We start from the raw sequence: 23687 nt of genomic DNA on the forward strand, positions 1-23687 counted from the left end.
ATATGCTCAGCCAGCCTCAGGTAAACACCTGCAGAAGAGGCCAGTGCTGTCAAAAACAGGTCTATCAGACAGTCCTCTAATAAATGAAAAAGCTGTCTGTTGTCAACGAGTGTAAATCTCTTACTTAAGGCTACCTGGGGTTTGCTCCTGCACCTGCAAGTACTATGTGGTGCCTTTAGCAATTCATAGCTTAGGATGTTTAAAACCCTCTTGGTTTTGTTTAATACACTGTGCATTTCAGAGCTGATCAATGACAATAAACAACTTGGCTCAGCATAACATTCATTTAAAATACATTTACTGCCCAGTTTTAAAAGCCTGGCAACATTGTTAGATCTGAGGAAATTTCATTTTTTCTAGCTCAGTAATATTTGCTGAGTACCATCTGCAGATCAAATGGAGCTTCTGCCTGAAGAGACAGCATAATCTTTCAGAAATGTAGATAAGCTTATGACCTCTAAATTATTTTTGCATCTTACTAAATTTTCTGAATTCATAGAAAAGGCTTCTGTCATCATTATGTCACCAACATCATTATGGCAACTTATCTCCTCTATGCTGAAAGAGATGTGGCTGAGTATGACGGTAGTAAACATGAGATTAAGGATAACTTACATCCTACATTTCTTCCCTTTATTTTCTGTCTGGCTTCTGAGGCCCTTTTACCATACCTGTTTGTATAAGGGCAAGGGCACGTCCGACAGGAACCTTGAGTGGCATCTCCAAAATACCCGTCCTTACAGCGCTCACACTTCTCCCCAGCAGTGTTATACTGGCAGTTCTTAAAAGAGGAAACAAGCAACACTGTTAACTGGGCCTTCCCATTCTATGTAGCTTTATTAACGTTTTAAATATTGCAGCCCATCTATTCAGACACTCTTAAGGATGTTTTTTTCCCTACTACATAACTGAGCATTTATTGCCAAACTGCCTTCATTAGCAAGACAGATTGGTTTCTGTCATTCTCAAATTGTAGAAAGCCCATTTTGCTCACTATTGTGGAAGAACAACAGCTAAATAATCAGTATTAAATATATTTTGAAGGGACTCAGTCAGATGCGTTGTTTGTTAGGAAAATTCCCAATCTATGTCTTGATATTTCAGTGGAACCGATTCAAAATTCACAAGATTTAAAAGTAATTTTAACTTTTGCATCTTAACACAAATTAGAAGGCAGACACAATGCAGTGAACTAAGTCCAAATACATTCTTAAAAAATCCCATGAAATTAATTCCAAAACTAATTCTCTTGGTAGATTCTGATTAAATTTGAATGCCATGCATCTTTCCCCATGTACATGTAATTTGTTTTTAATTTGCTACCTGCAATGAATAATGAAAAGTGAGTGCTGGGAAAAAAACTGTAACTGATGCAGCACAGTTTCCATGATAAAATAGCTGGAAACTATATTTTATTTTAGAAACATTCTTATTCCTGATGTTGCCTGAATGTCGCACACACCCATAAACTATGGGGGAGAGAGGTGGTGATCAAAGTGCTTTTGCTTTAGCTAGGGAGATGCTTATATAGGACAGAACTTGTTCAAATGCATTGGTGAGCAGTCACAAAGGCAAGCCCCTAGTCTCCCCTCTGTTTTCTTCCTAACTTCCATATGCAACAGAGGGACTCAGTGACCCTCAAAACTGACTGTGTACTAACATAGTGCAAGATGTAAAGAGAGAGTGGGCTGGAAGCAGTCACCTATTTCAGGGACCTCCGATGGCTTTGAGCCATGGTTAAGAGCCCTAGCACCAGGACTCGCAGCAGGAGAGCCACTCTTCCCTTCAGTTGAGAATGATTTTTGTCCTTTACATCTCCGCTTGTACTCTATTCTTGTCCACATTTTCTCATACCAAGATTTCCTTAACAACATCAACAAACCTTCCTGCAGCCTCTGCACATAGTAACCCATAATTTGTTTTGGTTAAATTAAATTTGTGGCTTGTTTATGAAAGGCCCTGGGAATGAACAGGCAAAGCCTCAGTTCATGGTGACTATGGGCCATTTAACTATGATAAGCTAAAGAAATACAGAGTTTATAAAAGGGACTGCTTTAAAATGTAATCTTTTTTTTTTTTTAATGAGTGTTTTCCTGCAAAAAGCTCCTAGAAATTAATAGTACTGGGATAAACCTGAAGAAAAATATACAGCAAAAGAAGCAAAAGAGATGTATTTAATACTGCCTTAAGTGAAAATATTTGTGCTGGTTGGTTGCATCCACAGAATTTATCTACTGACTTTTGTTTTGCTAAAGCCCACTCTGTCTACCAAAATAGAAGTAAATATGTGTATATATATATATATATAAACACACATATATATATATGAAGAAATTTTTCATATGAAAGATAGAACTAGAGGAAATGGCCACAAAGTGAAGCACCAGAAGTTCCACAGGAACTTAAGGAAAAATTTCTTGACAGTGAGGGTGACAGAGCCCTGGAACAGGCTGCCCAGAGAGGTTGTGGAGTCTCCTTCTCTGGAGATCTTCAAAACCCGCTTGGATGCAGTCCTGTGCCATGTGCTCTAGGTGACCCTGCGTGTGCAGGGGCATTGGACTAGATGATCTCTAGAGGCCCCTTCCAACCTTAATGGTTCTATGAATCTATTATTCTACTCTGCACGTGCCTTACTCCCCACTAGCTACATGGCATATAAAGAATGGAGGGCACAGGCCAGTGCTCTCAAGGCAGAGCAGAAGGAAGCCAGCACCTCCCTCATGGGTCTTTCTTCAAGTAACATCGGGCCTTGCATAGGACAGGAGAAGAGACACAGCTGGAAGTCACAGCCTTTACAAACAGCCAAATTCCAAACTCTGGAAGGAAAATCCTCACCTGACCCGCAAGGACCCATGTGGAACAGGATGCCACTACCCCATGGGTCAGGGTCACAGGGGAGATACCTACGTATATGGTGTTACATGACATGAAATACGACCTCAGAGGATGAAGAAGTCTCAGCACATGCTGCAGCGAGGGGGATGGACCTTTCAGGAGGAAAGGCAGGGACCAGAGAGACACAAAAATATTTCTGTGTTAGAAGGGCCACATCTCATCTCCTCTTGTACTTCCTTCTCCTCCACATTCAGGAGAGCAGCCTTGCCACCCTGTCACCCCACCACCAAGCAACAGGCCTCTGCCTGAGCTGAGGAGGACTGTCCTGCTGCCACAGAGGAGAGGGTGAGGGCGAGCTGAGCAAAGCCTCCTACGGAAGCTGTAACAGCAGAGAGGCTGCTGGGGAAGGCACTGCGGGCCCGCACCCTCGGTGAGCAGGCGGCACGAGAGGCCGAACGAGCAAGCCCTGCACTCTGGGCCTGAAACGTGACTGCTCCACGGTGGGAGGTGCCTCTGCCTTCTCTGCACCCTGCAGCCATCGGTTGTGCCACGGCTCCTCTACAGAGGGACACCTCGCTCCTCATTACGCGGAGGCTCATAACGGACGTAAATGGGGCACCTTGGGTTTTCTTCTTCACTGCATTGTGCTGGATGACTTCACTCACCCCGAAGTTTATCCCAGGGCCAAATGTTGATTTAGGGTAAAGAGAAACCCAACCTGCACATTTTGGGAGGGAAAAGTGAAATTTGCGTTTTAGGGGACTTATAGTATTCATCTGAAGTAAACCTCATCTTTGCAGGTCTGTGGCAGCAGTTTCCTGTCCCGGCCTGCCCTGCCTCCCCTCAGAAGTAGAGCGTAAGTCATTCCCCAGAATAGGCTCACTTGGCTTCCAGCTTCCACCCGAGCAGCGCGTGGGTTGGGACAAAGCGGGGGCTGTTACGTAGCGCACAGGAATGCACCGCGGGCAGAGCGGATTCACAGCGAACAAGGAGGGAAGGACGCAGAAAATAAACCACTGCAAGACTTTGGCAAGGTTCTTGCTTACACAGTAAGTGAAAAATCAGTGACAAATCTTAAGTGGGGTTTTTTAGGGAACAAATAGTTTAAACAAATGTCAGCTAGAGAGCCACTGTTGGCCAAAAGTCACATTTTCGTTGCTAGTAGGGACACCAACTCTGATGAGGCTGCTTTGGATTTAATATGGTGTGTCAGGCAGCAGATTCTGCCCCACTCTATCTTCTGAAACAGCTGCAGTTTTTGAATTAATCTAACTGGTATCCCATTTATCTTAATTCTTTTAAATCCATGCAGCTGTAAGACTAAGCTGTAAGATCGATAGAGATTTACTGATGCTGATTAAAAAGATATTACTCTCCAAAGACTACACTATGCATGAATATACTGCTTGTCACAATTTATAAGCCCTAACTTAGATGTATAAAACTATACTGCATATGCCATGATACGATTTCACACTTATTAAACATAACTGAAAACATTTACATACGTGCTTAATTAGGTGTCTTTTTGTACCATCAGTTAACCAAAATTATAGGGTAAAGAAGAAACACAACAAGGATACAAATAATTCTAATTGCCTACATTTATGTTACACATGGCAGTGTATGCAAAACTGGAACTTACACTCATTTATAGTACAAGATAAAAAGACTGAGGCATGCAAGGATTTTTTTTTGTATTCTGCTAGCAAGATGACAATATTATATAGCCCATCCAGCTTTGAGGTGAATGCTTTTTCTCTTTTTTTTTTCCTCAAATTCATTTCCTCATTAATATTTTACTTACAATACATTTTCCAGAACCATCCAAACATCTGTTTGAATTTCCATTGCAATTGCAGGGAACACAGCGTCCAGCAAATAATCCTTTATTCTCACGATAAAATCCAGGGGCGCATTCCTAGACAAAGGCAGGGAGGAAAAAAAAAGAAAAAGAAAGTTGATGAAAATAAGGTTTTCACTGGTTATGAGATACGAAATTGTCTGCCACTCCCAAGGAGTAACGGAGGTATACATTTCTTAACAAAGTTTTCTAAGATCATGCTACTGTTTAAATAACACGTCAGTAATGTCAAAGAATATCAGTAAATGGCAAAGAATGGAACTGAAGCAGTTTCAGCCTAAGCATCTGAACGCTGTGCTCTACATTTTGTCATTGTAGGGATTTCATGATTTTGGCTCTGACCCATGAGCAAAACACATTTCCTATGGCTATGTACAAAGATGTAGAATATGACTTTTAAACCAAAAAGACTTGAATACAGATTCATACTAGAGTGTGCTCAAAGAATAACATAAGGAAAACTCATACATTAGCCAGTGGTTATACGAACTCTTGATAACAACCACAGTGTATTCTTTGGAAATACTTCTAATGAGATTTTTTTTGTCTGGGAATTCATCATGACTTCCAAAATAAGTTTACCTGGAGCTATATGAAGCCACACTTAGGCATAGCTAGATGATGTTACAAAACACACAGTTTTGTAGACGTACTAGACCGCTGTGAGTACAGGCTTGTCCCAGAGACAAGAGAAGAATGAGAAGAATGTTCAGCCATTGAGAGCACATGAAGAGAGACAGAGCACATCAGATCAAAGTCAACCTTAAACAGGGAGCTGAACCAGAGGAACTTTATGAATGAAGCAAGAGACATTGTTGTTCAGTTTATTAGCCTACACCAGGTAGGTAGTAGCTAGCGTGTTAAAACCAGAGTCTTGCTTGGCATAGGTGCAGAGGAAGGGAAAGTGCAGGGGACCCTTCCTGTGCATGGAACCTGCCCACTTCCAGACCACTTCAAATGCTCATGCCCACATTCTCTGCTCAGCTTCCTCCTAGGGCTTCTGTCACCCCAACCACAACAGAAATGACCAAGCACAAGTCTATCCCTGCATGTCTTCCCCAAGCTCCCTCTCATTAGTGCAAGGAAGATCACAGGGAGCACTGGGGCAGGGAGCAAGCTGTGCTCCCGTGAAGCAAATACCTCCCGGATTCTTGCCTCCAGCAAGGTAGGCCTGCACGGTGCCTGTGCATCACCAGTATATCATACTTAGAGGCTGGCCCCAATGACATTCAGAAATAGAGTGACGGTTGAACTTACTTAAAGGCCATAAATCTTTTCTCACAGCAACTGCACCACCCAGATTGATGGGAGCAATCTGAAGAGCACAGGGTTTGCAGGACGGAGCCTCAAGTCATGTTGCGGTTGGTTGAAGCATAAACATTTGTATAGGGACAGAACTAACTAGTCTAAGTATCAGCCACAGAAGTACTAGAAAATCATCTCTCCCAAAGCAGATCCCAAAAGGAATATTGAGTTATTTAAATCAGATGCAAATGCCACCTTTGCCTTCTTCAAATGTGGGATAAACAAACAAAAAAACCCACAAAATGCCGATATCATCAACATTTGTTTTAATATTTGTTTAAATTTTGTTTAAATTTGTTTAAAGACTGAATTCAGAGCATGCATCCTCTTTTGAATTTTTTTTCAGATATATTTTAAAAATGGTGAATATGTCCTTTGAAAAACAAACAGTCAGTATACGCTGCTTCTGAAAAAGCCAGGGCCTGAAATATATTAAAGAGCATGACTAAGTAAAATCTAGTCTTTGGTGCATGTAATTTTTATTTACTTAAGTCTTTTTTTCGTAAAGCAAAATTAAACATTATATTTAGAATTATGGATATGAGGACATATCTATACATTTTTTTCTTTTTTCCTATTTATGCTCTCTTTAAACTTTAAACAGTACATCTGGAGTACTGAAAACTTTATTTTAGAAATAATATTCTTAATATTGAAATTTATTCCCCAGGAAGGTAAAGCTCCAGGCACCTCGAAGTGCTTACAAGTTCAGGCTGACTGTTTTTAAGTAAACAGTAACTTAAAGTTTTTGCACATACTTTCATTAGCTAAATGATTAGAGATATAAGATTAGCTGCCTGATTACTCCTACATTAAATAATGTATAAGTTGTTATAAAATCAGTCCATTAAAAAAAGGAGGGGGAGGGGAGGGGAAGAAGGAGGCAAGCAAGGAGGAGAAAATGAATAAATTACCTGTCTCAGGTTAAAATCCCTTTGAACTTGTTGCTGGTGACTTCCCCTCTGAAGTTGAGGAAATGATAGTTTTTGTTGCATGTCTTGCACGAAACAGTGCCCTATGGCTACTGAAGTGACAAGCAGCCACCCTGCAGTGCTTAGCCTCTGTGTTTTGGCCGTCATTTTACTTCAGCTCACCGGTTAACACGCGCTGGACTTTCAGTATTCAAATGTTCTTCTCTTATACGCTCCCTTATTCTTCAGCTTCTGACTCAGATTAATGAGGCTCTGTGCTGTGATGGGCCCCACCTTTAAACTTTCTACGTGAGTCAAGTCGTACAGCGCACATTGCAGTTCCTGAGGTTAACAAATATCTCTGCGAGGCCTCTAGCTCCATATATACCTACCTTAAGGTGTGGCAGGCATCACCTTCTCCCCACCTAACGCAATCAGACAGAGCTAGATGATTAGAGCAGTAAATCATGGAATGAGTAACGCTGCACAAACATACAGCGTGTAGGAACTACACAGCTTTGGGTCTTGATCATTTCCTCTGGGCTACATTTTTTTCACCAGTACATGTAAAAGTACCCCTTGCCATATAAAGGCAGTATGTTGCAAGCAATGCGATGGAAGTAGGAATTTCAGAAAATATTCATCAATTTGCATGTGGCACAGAATCAAATGTATGAAAAAATAATTTCTATAAGTATTTCCAAAATGATGTTCAGCAGATGATGTACAATTCCTGAGTAGTGGACATACATAAATTCAAGTGTAAATGTCAGTTTGATCAGTGGCTCTGCAGCTGCTCTGGTCTAGATATTAGCCTTCTGTTCTCTTTTCAAGAATGTTTTCAAGGTTAACACATTTATTGCTGCTTTATGGGAACCTTCAACCATTTTCGCAAGCAATAATGCCTTATATTTTGTGCACTCTGTACACTACTTATCTCTCCACTACTTTTTATGTTACCTCGGGTATTAATTCATGAGAAGAGTTAAGATCTAAGCTAAGCAAAATGACAGCCAAAAGATTTACAGCCTCAGAAACAACTGGCTGGGGCAGGATATTTTACAGAGGCTAGGATTTCACCACTCTCCAGGTGATAGTATTATTCTGCAATTTTCACATTATCTTAGACAAAAAAAATCTCCAAATATTCTGCAGATATGGACAACTTAAGCTTTAAAATGTTTTTTTATAAAAATAGGAATATGGTAGGCACCCCAACAGACTAGGAAAGTTCCCAGCATTATCGAGGCTCAGGTTCTTTCCTTTGGACCTTCTTATGCATTTCCCTACTACATATGGAGCTAATTGTTATCAAGAACTTTCTCCTCATGTAAGGTCTCAGAGGCTCTGATTAAGTCAACTCTGACCTTCTCTACATTAAAGTACTACTGAGATTCTTCAGTCTTCCATTGGGCAGCAGAGAACTCCTCAGTATAGTGTATGTATAATGTATACTGTATACTGTATATTGCATTATACATTGTATATTACATTTACAGTTCCTAAATGCAATCAAGAGTTGAATATCTCTAAAGAGCTACTTAGCCTGTGAAAGTGAAGCATCAGAAGCACTCACACTCAGAAGAAGCCTATTTAAGTATTTTAGTAACTATTTGCTTTCTCTAATTCAACCAGTATGTATAGCTGCAGGCAAGACAGAAGATAATGGTACAGTATGGAGGCAAACATGTCCTACCTGACATGAGTCACCAGCATACTCAGGAGGGCAGGAACACGTCTCCACAGTGTAGGCAGTGCTGCCACTTCCTGTGCTGGTGGCTTCCTCCAGCCCAACCTCACCAAGGGTTAATCGCTGAGTCTCCGTGAAGTAAAGGCCTCTGATGTGTAAGCCATCTAGTCTAGACAGGATCACCAGCAGTTCTTCCCTGGATACAGGCTTATTGCTGTTGGAATGTCTGAAGTTTCCCTGCACATGAAGGATACAAAATGAGCACAGTCCTGCAGTTTCTTCAAAAAGAATATCTGCAGAGGTGGCAGAAAATAGAAAAAAAATCGCAGATAAACCCCCATAGCCCCCAGAACAGGTGTGAGGAAAAAAAAAAAAAAAAAGAACCAATAATGACCATATGAAAGGATGTATTCTGTATTTCACATATTTATTAGCAAATGATAGTATATGTCAATTCCTAGCAAACTACAAAGCACCTGAGACAGATGTCTAGAATCTATTGGTATGTGCTGTAGAAAGCGGTACAGACATAAGGAAAGATAATTAAGAAATAATTCAATAGTCAGTGAAAACAGATAGATTCTTTCTCAGTCAGCAAATTTCTTTGAGAGATCATCAACAAATCAAAAGAGGCAGAGGAAAAATATTTTCTTCTTAAGATTAAGCAAAGTCCTAAAAATCCAATCTTGCAGAACTGCCTTCACACAACCTAACTGAAACTGGCATTTGTCTTGAAAAAACATTATCTTTTTTGCCTGTATGTGGGATGGAACTACCCAAGTTTGATTCTCTGAGCAGAGACTTAGGGTAGGAAATGCTAACTTCATCTGTTTAAATGTTGGACATCCACTCTAAGTACCTGGACTCCTGTTAGGGTAAGAGGAGGAAAAGAGATAACAATTCATTCCACCTCTATTAAGTACACGTCTGGGGCTGGGATGAATCATCTTTTATTGATCACTGAGTCAGTATTACTCCACTGACTCCAAAAGGAGAGCTAAAGACTAGACTGGACATGAGGCATAATTTAAAGGCTAAAAATAGGTGGCATGAATCAGAACCCTGGTTCAATGTGGCAGTAAAGAGAAAATATATATATTTTATATTTAAAATTCACAGTATTCAAGAAATTTTTATTCATTAACACTATCAAGTATTTGCTATTTCCGCACAGATTAATGGCATTTTTATGTACCTCAGAGAAGAAAAAGGAAAGCATGTGAAATGGTCTCTTATTGATGAGGAAAGTTGAGCCAATTACATTTTAATTTCTTACCTCAACTAGCTGCACACGGCCATAATATTGACGGTCAGGCAGTGGGTTGTTAGGATCCACATAAACTATTTTCATTTGCTGGCCCTGTGTGAGAATGAGGATATAACATCACCATTTCACTGCTTTTTGTGATAAAGTGTTCAGATGTTGGTGAAGCACATTAATCTTGTCATTTGGAGGACAAGAATCAAGTAATACCAGTAAAACTGTCAGTTTGTCAGCAAGGTAACATAGCAAGCACTGTGTTCTAGTGTCAACAGGTTTTTCCCTGCTTTGCCTATTAACCTCCATGCTTTCAGATAAAACACTGAGATAATAAAATTAATGCTTGCCATATTTTACAGGAACTAGTTATGATTTCTGTTTTGCCTTTGCAAAGTCTCTTTTGCTGCCAGTACCTTCTTTTTAAAAAAGCAGCGACCTCCTGTTACAACTTTGGAGTTTGAGTGTTATATTTTTGTTAGTATAAAAAGGGAAGTAAAACAAAATTGGACTGATCAATGCTCTTTGACCCTGATGCACAAACAAGTGGGATACTACAGGAATACTTCATGAAACATTTTCCAGTGAGAATCCTAAAAGACTGAATTAATATTTCCAATGGCCTGAAGCCACTTAGTTGGCACTTTAAACAAAGAACTGAGGTTCCAATTTTGGCCTTCATCTAGCTAAATTAGAAAGCAGTTAACCTAAAATGCATTTTTACTTCAGTCCATCAAAGGCTTATAATTACACTTAATTTTATCCTGAAAAACAATCTCACAGAGAATGAGATTAATTACACACAGAATTCAGGACATATTTTGCAAAGTCAAGGCTATACTTGCTGACAAGTGTGACTTCATTATTTTTTTTTCCCCCCCACAGGTGTGATTTATACAGAAAACTCTATTTTATCTTTTTATTTGCTCTCAGGTCAGTTATGATTAATAATATGTTTCTCTGGCAACAGAGATAAGTGTGTTGATGGCTTTGAGCAAAACGCAATAAAATCACTTTATAGAAATGTAACATGTTGCTGTAAAAGTCAGGCACACTACGGCAGTAAAATTGCCATAACTGTAGGGTAACAGAAAAAGTCATGGTACTGGTATTGCTTGGAAGAAAAAACTAATAGTACAAAACTTACTGTCAGTTCTATATCAGGTCTCTTATCCAGAAGAACCATGCCTTCACTAGGTAAACCAAATGATTTCATCTGGTAGCTTAGGTAGCCCCCATATGAAGAAAGCTGTAGTAAAACACACAAGAATAGAAATACTTAACTGCACTATTGGTCAATATTAATAAGGTTTTGTATTCAAGGTTACTCATTCATCCAGCATTTTTTTTATACCTGGGATTGTGTCATCTATGCCACAGGGAAATCACGTGTCTTCCCCAGATCCTACAGGAGAGATTCTGCTCATCAGGAACGGACCTGCCATGTGATGCTGCAGCTGGGAATGTGCACCCCACATGCAGCCATGGACCAAGAAAAGACATGATAGGTCTCATCTTATAACAAACCTGAATCTAACCAGGAAATCTCTGTGCCACCTTCCAGCAGACAGGACTTCTATTGATCTCAGCTCTACAAAAAGGTGATAACTGACCCTTGATGTTTGAGCTAAAATTACCCTTTTTTTGGTACACTGTTAATGAACACAGAAGGCCTCAAACAAAAACAAATAAATACACTGCTGTCCAATCCGCAGACTCGGGCAAGTATGTTTGAATTATCTGACAAACAGCTTCCTGGGGCTGTTCCTGAGTGAATAGGTTAGAAATATAGAGAGAGACAAAGAAGCTCAAGACACAGTCTTCTTATACCAAGAAAAGCCTAGATGGAGGACTCTCAGTGAAAGTTAGTTTATAGCACTACTGTAGATTTGACATTTGATTCCCCCTTGAGTTTGTAAACAAAAGACATATATAGAACAATATACTAAATATCAGTGTTTCAACTGAAGTCACTAAAATGTTTAAGATAACAGAAAACAGTGTTTTCAGTGTCTTCATATTGAAAAATGTCTGTAGTGATTCTGTACATATTTTTCAAACAAGATGTTATTGGAAACAGACTAAAGACTGAAATTTTCAAAATAGAATAAAATGAATGAAACTTCCTGGCTTGTAAAAGTAGCAATGTGATACAGCCAGTGCCAGCTAAAATATAACTTACACATAACAGAAGGTAAAAGCAGGGCCAAACTATATATTTACAGTGTTGCCACTGTAAATAAATGCAGGTCATGACATGCCTGGTTCGATACTGTCATAAGCAACAAAAGCAGTAAAGCACTGTTCTTTGTAGCTGTGCTTAGGGAGTTATTGATTGATTTATATTTTATTATGGGAATAACAAAAGTTCTTTCAGCTTAATACTATGACAGTAAACAAAATATTTTTTTATAAAACTTCTTCAGAACATAACAGCATTGAAACAAAAATCTCTTGAAAATAACAAGAGATTAAATTAGTCAGGGCTCTTCGCTCTTCCATCACTCCTAGCACTCTTCAATCACTTTGAAACATACTTACCTCTGTACATGGGAGTAGGATGAAACATACTGCTATACTCCTTAAAAGGAGACTAAGAAGAACTTCACAAATTGTATCATCTTTAATACAATTGTGTCTATGACATTATTTTATTATGACATTTTCTCTTCCGAAATAGGAAGATTGCATCTGAAAAGCCTGTATATCTTGCAGCTAGCTAACAGCTATAGACACTGTTAGAGATATAACTGGAGAGGAGTGTGGACACCAAGTTGCATTCAACCACTAGCAAAGTTTACTACTACCACTAGTGCTTGTGAATCCCAGGCTGAGACGCTGCTGAATAGTAACTGTCAGTAAGGGGCTCTCTGCATGCCCAAGCAGGAAGAGCAGCACGTAATTCAGAGAATACAAAGACTAGAAACCAGGTGCTGCTCTTCCCCCTTCATGAAAGTTTCACCCGACACAAACAATAAAGGTACAGTTAAAGAGCAAAAAGTAGTACTGGTGTAACACGACCAAACAACAGACCTTTAGACCTTGCCCTCTTTCATTTAATCAGCCTTTCTGGTAACATATGGAATACCAAGGGGGCATTTTTGTTGATGGTTGAGGACTTAAACACCTTCTATGCCTTGGAAGTCTGCCCAGGGGATATTCTTAAGGAGTCTAAAGGATACTCTGGCACTGGCAAGCTCTGCGTGTTGTGAGTCTCACAAGCTCGGTGAGCTGAGTGCCTGCAGGTGTCAGGTCCCCAACCACAGCTCTGACCATGTTGTTCATGTAAATACCACTCTGGCACTCAGCGAGATGATTAATTCTCTATTTTTGTTTATATGTTTAACATAGTACTCAAAAGTCAAATGTTGTGATTCCTGGCAGGTCAGGGGACAGAGATAAGAATCTTTTGGGGGAAGAGAGATAAATGTGTCCAAGACAGAGAAGCAGACCTTTTATCAAGAGTGGTGGCAAAAAATGAATACTTAATATATAAAACCAATGAGCCAGGTGTCACTTACCTTGTCTCCCAGGTAGGACAGCGGGGCTTTCCAGTACAAACTATGCACTGAAGCAGGCAATTCTTGAACATCAGCCACTACGCTATTACTGATAGGATTGAAGGTTACTGGAATTTCAATGTTTTTATTCACTGTCTCCAAGCGCCAGTTCCTCATGTCCACAAACTAATGAAAAAAAGAAATAAAAGCTTGTTTTATTCTTTCCCAGGAACAACTAATGAGGCAAAAACATCTTGACTCTATAATTCCCTATTATATTCAATCCCTTCAGTGCCAGTCTAAAGGCTTTGCACAATGGATGTTGCAAGGGCCTCAAAAGGGAGCTAAGTGGGACAGATGTGCTAAAGCTGTTGGGATGTAGGTGCTCAACTAGCTAGCTGTGAACTAAATCCTGTCTTCAGTCACATGAAGTCATAATCCTGATGGAGGTGCCCAGTAGTGAATTTGGTGGCAAGGTAACAAAGACATAATTTGCAGCTGCCAAAGACACTAACCAAAATGACAAAGTGTGGGCTGCTGTAATGCAGTAAGGTAACAGGGATGTAGAGAAACTATGGGGAAGCAGGCAATGTAGCCTAAAATTCCAGCTCTTCACTACTGGACATTTCAATTTGGCTTTCTTCATGAATGAACAGACATCCTGTTATTTATCATTGCACTCCCAGGAAAGAAAGCATATTGTATCTGGACCAGACCAGTTCACCAAGCAGTATGACAAAGAGATAGACATGTTTTCAAGGCTTTGGTGAGGACAGGCAGCCACTAGGGGAAAACTCCCTAAAGCCAATGGAAGTTTGCTACTGACCTCACCAAGGCCAAGTTTACATCCTGTGCTTGTAAATAATGAAGTGCCACAATCTGGATTGCATCTAGCCTGTGTCTAAGCCTAACCAAACTACACATTCAACATTTGAAGACTGCCTCTCTCTTTCTCTTGCACTGTTTCAGGCAACTGTTAGTTATTTTCAGTCTTTGGCCATTTTACATTATTTCTACCACTCATTATGCTATTATTACATAAATATATCACATTTATCATTTCCTCCTTTTTCTTCCTCCATGCATTTTCCCTTTTTTTAATAGGGAGAGAAGAAGGACAGTTCTTGTTTTTACAGTCTCTGTGGTATTTCTTACATATTTCCTAGGTTCCAAAGTGAGTCTATGGTTTAGAGATGTAAAATGACACATACGCTTATGAAAGCATCTTGAAGGAGACCTTGGCCTTTAATGGTGAACTGATGTCTATAGCTACATCAAGACATGGCTGGCTCAATTACTTCAGCTACTGATTTGTGAGAAATTAAGTGATTTGTAAGCAAACAGATGAAAAAGGCTATTTCTGCTGGAAAGCACTTTCAGATTATACAGAAGTCTTAATGAGGCTGCACCATAGATGTGCAGATGCACTATTTCTTGCAGAATATTTTGCATCCTTAGCAACTAATAAAATATCATTTTAATTTTGGAAGAAATCTGGCATTTCCTTAATGGGAAAAAAGCAGGTTCATGACAGCAAAGAGAAAACTATTGAATGCACCTTGGTCCTACGACGATTTGTGCTGTGGCAGATGTTGGTTGCCCCAAAACAAAAGCAAGAGGTGCATCCCTTGGGATTAGAAGGATCCAGATAAAATGATCCTGGTCTGCAAACATCACATTTGGCACCTTCAACATTCTCCTGTCAAGGCAAAGTTGAAAGAATTCTCAGAATATTCCTTGGGCTAATCGTGAGCCCTCCAAAAAATTCACATAAAGCAAATCTTCTGACAGAATATTTATTTAAACATTCGGAAGCACAAATGAAAATGTATGCTTGTCCGTTTACACCATATTCCAAATGCAAACAAAACTGACTTCTTTAAAACCACCTTAGTTACGAGCTGCTTAGCTATGAGCTTTCCAGCATATAATGTGAATGGCAGAATAATAAATACCAGTCAGAGACAGCTGGTAGCTTCCTTGCCAAAACCCTCCTGCTGGGATTGCCAAGCCTCCAATACAAATGGTCGCTTGTGGAAGTGCCTATTTATCACATTCAATTATTCAAATTACAACAAAAGATTTCCCAGATATAACGACACAGTGAAATGTCAAGTGGCATAACATGCCTAAGAAAAGCAGGGGCTTGATTAACAGCCAAAAACTGAGGTGCAGGTGCATAAAGCAGATGTGTGGGGGGTAGAGACTGTTTCAGTGAATCACTGAACATCTACGTGATAGCACCATAACCTCCTGCAAAGATGAGGGCCGCCAGTGAAACTCACAGACAGCAAGCTCATTAAAAAATGGCATTTGTCTGCAGTCATGATAATCTGTGTACTTACTTACTGCATGGTGGGGATCCATTGAATTTAATTCTTACTGAAAACCTGGTGATAAACTCACTTCGTTCACATGATTAAATACAAAATAGTCACTGAAGTGCAAATGCTGTTCATGAATGCATAAGTAACTTGATTTATCTGACCTTGCAGAGACAAATTCCTGTCTGGGGATCACAAACATCTGGTTCTGTTCCACCTCTGTTGCAATTACACGGAATGCAGTTTGGGAAACCGTAAGTACCAGGCCCACACCGATCACACTGCCGTCCCTTTATTCCTGGTTTACATCTTAACAAACAAACACAGCAGCAGTTAGTTCCTCTCACAGAGGAAGGAGTCAATGGGCGAGGCAGGAAGAGAGGGAGGAGGAAGAATAAAACCAAGGGCAAAATGATCTTTGACGTGACTGCAGGGCTCTGAAACAACCACATCCCTTCCGAGCAAGAACAGCCATAGGTTAGTATTGCCCTCAAATTCTAAATGTGAGAAATACTGCAATTTCTCATAGTGGTCATACACCTATTGAAGGATGCATCTGATCTGAGTGGTATGGATGCTCTCAAAGGAATTAGATTTCTGCAGCTGCTCAGGGCTTGCAGCGATGAGCTGCTCTCTGGATACACCGAGGTGTGAAACGTGCTGGCTTGCAGTACACAGGTAAGCAGAGCCAGCAGCAGACTTACAACTGGAGGACGTGACAGAACTTTAGTCAAGACACTTGCCCCCTAAAAAGGTGGAGAATCCCAGGCATATGAATAATTATGGTGGCTTTGGCCTTTAAAATTTATCTGTGAAAAGATTTTAAAACAGTATGAATTTAACCGGAGGTAATTGTTAAAGTATGTGGACAAGGTACACTTCCCTTCATATAACACCTGAAAACCATTGCTCAATTCAGCAAACAATGGGAGAAGGTTGTCACTGTCACCCAGGTGTGTCATCCACACAGGCAGGTTACTGGAGCTATACAGCGGCTTTGAACTTCATGTAGTCCCCAGAAGGAAGAATATCCATCAGAATGTAACAGCTGGCCTCATACCTCAGTAATCAGCACAAGAATAATTTCTAAATGTCATATTTTGCTTCAGAGGTTTTTACTAATAAACAGTCATTTTCATAGATTTTACGAATTAGGCTGCCCGTGAAAAAATACCACCCTTATAACCAGGCAATACAGCTTTTCACTGAAAAAGATCCATTTCGGAAAAAGATATCCTAAATTTTACTGGAACAGAAACATGCTAAGCACTCTCTTTGGAATATTAGATTTTATTTGAGTTATTGACTTACTTATTTTTTATACAGCTCTGGTTGACTTGTATGAGGATAAAGTACGGGAGCAATGAAAGCAGAGATGAAAAAAAAGAAGATTTAGAGTGCATCAGGAGATGCAGAGTATGCTACTCTGAAGCTCAACTGCTAAGAAAACAGATTTTTGTTTTGCCTTTAGATAAATAATTTACATTCAGGAAATAATACATATATTCTCTGAAAATGAAGTTTCTATCATATTTACAGAATTAATGGCAGAAAGACCATATTTTTTCTTAGGACTCTGTAAACGTGTAGCCAAACCAAGTAAATTCAATTAATCCTGGCTTTATGCAATCTACTGAGTTTCAAATATTTGTGTTTTTATTTAAGGACTACTCAAGAATGCGACAGACATGTTCAACTATAGTAATGCTGATGGGATGCAAATTTATGAAAATTCAGGATTTTGTCAGTATTACAGATTTTTTAGACAATGTAAAAAGGAGTATAATAAAAAAAAAGCACCTGAATACACTGAATTGCAGAAAAACAAGCATACATCATATGTAGGACATAATTTTAGGGGCAGTTATCACCTATGTTTCCAATGGAATAAGATTTTCCATGCATATAGCACCTATCACCAAAGTTTCCCAAGCACTTTACAAACATTATTCAAGCTTTACCATCCTTAAAAACATTACAGAGTTGACAGATTTTAGACAGCTGAAGGTCAACTTCAAAGTTTTAAGTATTAGGGAGATTCTGTATATAATTATAATTGATGTACACGTCTAGAAGCCAAATGATCTGCTACCAACTTGTCACTGGATAAGCCATATGAGACAGACAAAAACTGGTGATTTCCTGTCACTTCAAAATTCACCATTAACTCCCAGTACAAACAATGTTTCCACTAAATATGTCAAGTATCCTTGAAGCAGCTGAGTTCTTACCATAAGCTAGCAATGATTAAACATCTATTCCTCCAATTGCCCATATCTCCTCCAGATACCTGAAGAATAAAGCAAACTACACATGCATTTTTATAATACACATTTTTATATATGAAGCAAGTTAAATACAATAATTCAAACTTACTTGCATTGCCCATTGATTTTATCACATTCTGGACTTGCCATATTAACAATTCCTCTGTGTGAACAGTTGCAGTTTTCGCAGCCAGCAAGAGGGTGATAGCTGAAATAATGTTCCTTGCATGCTTCACATCTTGGTTTCAGCGTTTGAGGAGGGCAAATGCATCTACCAGTTACTTCATCACAAAGACGCTGGCCACAGTTGCATACTAGATCAAAGAAAGTGTTCTATAAATTAATCTATCTCACTTTTCAATGATCAAACTTCACTGAGTCACAAGTGGCTTGTTTAACTTCAACAGTTACAATGATGTGTGAGTGACATGAGCCAGGATCCCAGAAACTAACTGTTTCAAAGAGTAGCTTGAGACTCTGGCTGTTTTCCATGGATTGGTTCTTTATATTAATCACAACATTATTATTATTTCCCCAAGCTTTCAAGCATTATCAATCCAATCAATAGTTTTTGTGTTAAGGGCAATGTTTTTACAAGAATGCTACTAAACTCTAGTATGTGAGGGAAGGCAGCTGAGGAGCTCTGGTCCAATCTATCAGTCTGCTGGTATAACTAGGAATAATTTTATGACTCTCATTATCTAGAGAAAATCTAGAAGGCTGAGATACAACAGTAATAACTTGGAAACTATTTCAGAGTCAGTTCAGGAAAACCTATGAGACTGGAAGAATGATGATATGGATTTTAATCAGTAAGACACATGTGAAGGCACACTTCATCTTAAACCAGGTGCCTCTAAAGGGAAGGAAACTCCTAGATCTAAGCTAGCTCGCTCGGCCTCTCGCAGGATGAAGGCCTGAGGAGAAAGCTGAAGCTGCAGTATCTATTCAGTGAGAGCAGAGGCTCAAGGACAGCTCAGCTGCCAAGCAGGTCAGAGCTGGACTTACCCTTGCAGAAAGGAAATCCATAGTAGCCGGTTTGGCACCGGCTACAGCGGCGACCGATGACGTTCGGTCTGCACGTGCACTGTCCCCCCACGGGGCTGCAAGCAGGGCTTGTGGCACCCTCTCCATGGCACCTGCACGGCACCGCTCCGTTATTGTAGAAAGCCACCAGCGACCTCGCGGAGTCCTTGCAGAAGCCTGGTGATCCTTCAGGGCTATTGAAATTAAAATATAAACCATGTAAGGCTTGGGAACTGTGATGTACGTACACCGCGGTGGTTCAGGGAATTAGGTTCCTGTGTTTAGCAAAATTCCCTGACATGAGGATGGTATCCTCACACATGCAGAGATATTTTAATTGTAATTAGTAACAAACAGCTTTGAACATGTAAGTAAGAGATGCTTTCTGCAAAGAAAGTGCGTATATTAGACATCTCTGCTCAGGCATGCCAAACAAAATAGCAGATACCAAGGATGGAAATATCAAAGACAGAAAGATGACATAGATTCTTCTCTTTTGTACAGTGAGCAATAAAGTTCTACTCTTACATTTCATTTACATGGAAAGCCATGAAAAGATCACTCATGGAACTACAATGAGCCATCATAAGCCATGAAAAGCCTATTCACGTAGCACAGTGATGGGAACTTTATACGTTTCTTTAATATGGAGTGAAAATAGTAATAATTCACAGTTTGCTGACAGAAGTTATTTTTTTAAAAATAAAGTGATGCTTACTCAATATAAAAACTGTTTCCTCCACACTGGCTGATAAAATCAAATGATTTGTCCACAGTCTTTCTTTCAAGAATTTTGTAACTGTAGTTATCTGCTGGAACAACTAAGACGTTTTCCTTGAAACAACAAGAAAATTGAATTTTACATTTCAGAGAAAAACAAAACGAATGAGATAAGGCATTTATATATTTAAATGATGTTTCATTATTAGTTTTGGATTTTCTCACAAACCATAACATTTCAACTGAAAAAAAAAACAAAATATCTCTCATATCCTCTCCCTCAAGTTGTTACACTACAAGCAGTGCACAATGAAATTGGAGTACTGTGGTTTAAAAATTTAAAATACAAAAATAATGTAAAAGATCCTAAAAATTTGAAAAAGAAAATTAAAAAAACAATTCTGACTTTCCAGCATCCATGGATCCATGGATCTGTGCATCCATTTCTAAATGAAGTCAAAACTGAGAAAAACATCTCCAAATACATTTGTGTAATAAACTTACCAGAATAAGCATTTTTCCATCAGGTATCACTACGGTAACAGAAATGTCAGGTGTAGAAACATCAAGTTCAATTTGGCTTTCTGCAATTACCTGATCCCGACAGCCAGAGGTATGAGGGCAGAAGGAAGCATTGAACGAGCCTAGAAGAAAAGATATTGCTCAATGTCCCAACATCCTGAGAAAGGGAAGGGAAAAGAATGTAAAGTGGGATGCTCACCTGACCACACATGTCCTGCATCCACATGCACTTGCACAGGGAACACTGGGTGTGCTGGCTGATAAAAATGTACCACAAACACATACCTGCCCAAGTGGGGCACTCTCCCATTGAAGGTGATCTGGTTCTGCAGGAAAAAAACAGCTCTGGTAATATATTTCTTTCAGGAAATATTTTTTGTTGTGTGTGCTTTGCTCTGCACTACCTGTCTGCATCTCTCAGGAGGTTAACAACATCTTCCAAGAATCGGGCATTGTGTCTGCCTGCTCCTATCTGTTTGCATGTCAAACATATCCTAATCCTTTCCTGCAGTCTATGGGTTCTATTATGTGGCTTAGAAAGAAATCGGTACTTTTGTTTCTTTTTGGCTTACCTGGTCTGCAGCATTTCAGCCATATCACATCAAGTTTCGTTACTCTTACAGTACTTTAACTTTTCAACAACATATTTTGTTACTGAGAAAACCACTATTTTCAAAATATCAAGTACCTGTGACGATGTCAAGGTGACTCCATTAACTGAGTCAGGAGGCAAAGGGGCAGTGAGCAACTCATAGACTACATTTCTCTGCACTTCAGAAATCCTTCCATCCCTCAATGCATTCAAAACCAAAGTCCCTGGTGGAGTTTCATATGCTGAAGAAACGCATGTCACACTAAAAACAGAATTATATTAATTACTCAAGATTTTCATAACAAAAAACAGTAGGTAAATTTTAAAGAATCCAGTTGGTTACACTCAACAAAATCTGAACTAGTAGTGAATTCTCAGTTCTACAAATATTTATGTAAGTGTATCCTTTAAACATGCAAGTTATGCCACTGAAGTTGATGCAACTACTTAAGTACTTAAAAGTTAAGTACACCTTCAAATATTTGTAGAATTGAAGCCAAAATAAATAACAGTCCTCCTTGAAAGCATTCTTAATCATCTCCTGCTGTGTTTAACTAGTTATCTCTTGGTATGTTTAATTTTAATGGTCTTAATTGAGAGAAATATGTTCTAAAGACTGCAGGAGAAAATGTTATTTGGTGGTTTCATGCTAGTCATTTGTGCTATTTTTTCACTTTCTGTAAGTACTGAATCGACAGTGATTAATCTTTATTCAAGAAAGGTCCAGAACTGGAATTGCAAGTATGTTCCAGAGCCAGAACTGAGAGATGTATTTGCCAGGGCTGTGTGGGAAACCACATGCAGCAGCCCTTTATAAAACTATTAAACTGAGCCAAGGCTTTGAATCTTTCAGCTTGGCGAACACTAAACAAATTGACAAAATTAAAAATGCAGCCAAATAGGGTCTTTATAACACAACATAGTCAGTAAACACTATCTGCTAGAATAGAAGCAAATACAACAAGAGATTACAAGCAAAAGTTAAGTGTACATATTCTCACATTTGCTTTAAATCATGTTTCACCCTTCCTCTTTCCCCCATTTTACTCAGAGTATAAATGCCCCAAGATGCAAAATTTCTTTGATGTGAAGACAAGCATTCCAATACTGCATGCTAGAGAGTTTGCCTCTGTAGTAAGACTCTGAGCAGGATATTAGCACTGAGAATCAACATTATGTGAGCTTGAGAGCCAAGTTCAGTCACATGCTTGTATTGCATGCATTAGCCAGATTTCTCTGCTTTCTATTTCAATTCAACCATTATTTCAGAAGCTTTTGTCTGGAAAACTATTAGACCTCGTCACCAACTCTTTCTGCCTCTCAAATTCTGTAAGTGACATTTGCTCCTACTTTAAGGCCCTTTCCTTTGACAGATCAGTAGGAAAAAAAAGCCTCAGGACTAGATTCCCAAGGAACACTTAAGGAAGTGCAACAGGAGTCAAGATCTGGGGCTCCCTAATTAGGAAGCTGCAGTGAATACTAAACAGAATAGAATAGAACTAAATAGAATACTAAAACACATGGAGTGGGGAAGAGTTTCAATAGGACAGAACAAGAGCTCTGTGAATCCCAAAACAGACTGCCACTCAGCAGTGAGAGCCTCTGCTTGGGAAGCAGCAGGTTCAGGTCCAAATCTTCTTGACCTTTGTGAAGGCAGCTGTCCAGGAGTGCTCTAATTAGTAGTCCTACACACATGTAAGGGACTCCTCCTTTCTGGATCCTCTAGTACTGCTCTGCACGCTAATGCTGAAGGTTCACCTACCACACAGGCCTCACAGTGAGGTGGCCATAGGAAGGGCTTGCATGTGAAGTGGGGATTTACTTGTCGAGTAGTTTGATCCTGCCAAGTTGAGCTGGGGAATCTGTGAACTTTGGACAGATCAAAGGGCCTTCACGTCCCTACTCTAACACAAATTAAAGCCACTGTAAAACAGATGAAGTGGTAATACACAGAATGAAACTGCAGATGGAACTATAACCATTTCAGGTCTGGCAATTCACGACTTCCCACAGAAGTAGCAGTCTCTTTCCAAGTTGGACACCTTTGATACTGTATAGTATGTGAAAGAGTCCTGCTCTCTAAGGCATTAGCACTTAACAGTTCAGACAGGCTAGGAAGAGTATTAACAAAATCCTGCGAAAAGTCTGCCTAGATTAACACTAACACTTCAGCAGTTTACAAGTACTACTTGGTAACATCGGCCTACTAATAATCTCTGAGTCACCGAGCAAAGGCTCATAAAATCATTATAATTCCACTTAGTCTGCCTTTCAAGATGTTTTTCAGGAAACACGAAAGGATAAAAACAAGCAAATTACCTTCTGTCATGGGTACTCTGGTAAGCAGCTATGCAGAGCTCTTTAGGCTTTGTGTACTCTAGAGAAAATTCATCGGCTGATATAACACAAATTTTGTGCTGAAAAGTAAATATGAGGCACAATTAGCAATTTATGTTGCAAATAACAAGACCAAGCCTGGAGGGGAAGGATGGACCCTAATATTAGCACAAGGAGAGCTGAATCCAAACCCATGTTCTGCCTTGGAGTTCCAATACAATTTTGGATTCCTTTGCCTATCTGCACCTGAATGTCCCAGTGCTTAATACCATGTTTCTGTCCTTGTCAGGTCAGTGTTGTCTGTTGAGAGGTTAACAGATCAAGCTGTAAGGATACATATGGCAACAGGAATCACAGAAGACCAGGTTGGTCCGAAGCTAGCCAAGGAGCATACAGGGAGGGAGACAGAAGTCCTCATCAGTGACATTAAGGCTTTTTTGGACCCTGAGGGAATTCCTGAGCTTTCTGAAATGCAGGTACTAACAGTTGCTAGCACAAAGTCCTCTGGAATGATCTTTAGTGAGGCCAGGATGTTC

At 39.5% G+C, this 23687-nt stretch overlaps 1 protein-coding gene across 1 annotated transcript in view; it reads right to left on the reverse strand.

The window, feature by feature from the left end:
- LAMA3 (laminin subunit alpha 3) overlaps positions 1–23687 on the reverse strand; it is a 110975-nt gene that overhangs the window by 31369 nt on the left and 55919 nt on the right. Inside the window, 15 exon segments of the mRNA XM_088526686.1 lie at positions 672–781; positions 4643–4756; positions 8612–8842; positions 9882–9965; positions 11011–11112; positions 13385–13549; positions 14922–15062; positions 15852–15996; positions 18064–18268; positions 18963–19174; positions 19699–19814; positions 20205–20344; positions 20422–20548; positions 20911–21076; positions 23134–23231. Coding sequence (XP_088382812.1) covers positions 672–781; positions 4643–4756; positions 8612–8842; positions 9882–9965; positions 11011–11112; positions 13385–13549; positions 14922–15062; positions 15852–15996; positions 18064–18268; positions 18963–19174; positions 19699–19814; positions 20205–20344; positions 20422–20548; positions 20911–21076; positions 23134–23231 — 2156 coding nt within the window.

Source organism: Tinamus guttatus, unplaced genomic scaffold, assembly GCF_059628265.1.
Source record: "Tinamus guttatus ecotype Peru unplaced genomic scaffold, ASM5962826v1 Tinamus_guttatus_pri_ptg000249l, whole genome shotgun sequence".
NCBI classification, from domain to species: domain Eukaryota; kingdom Metazoa; phylum Chordata; class Aves; order Tinamiformes; family Tinamidae; genus Tinamus; species Tinamus guttatus.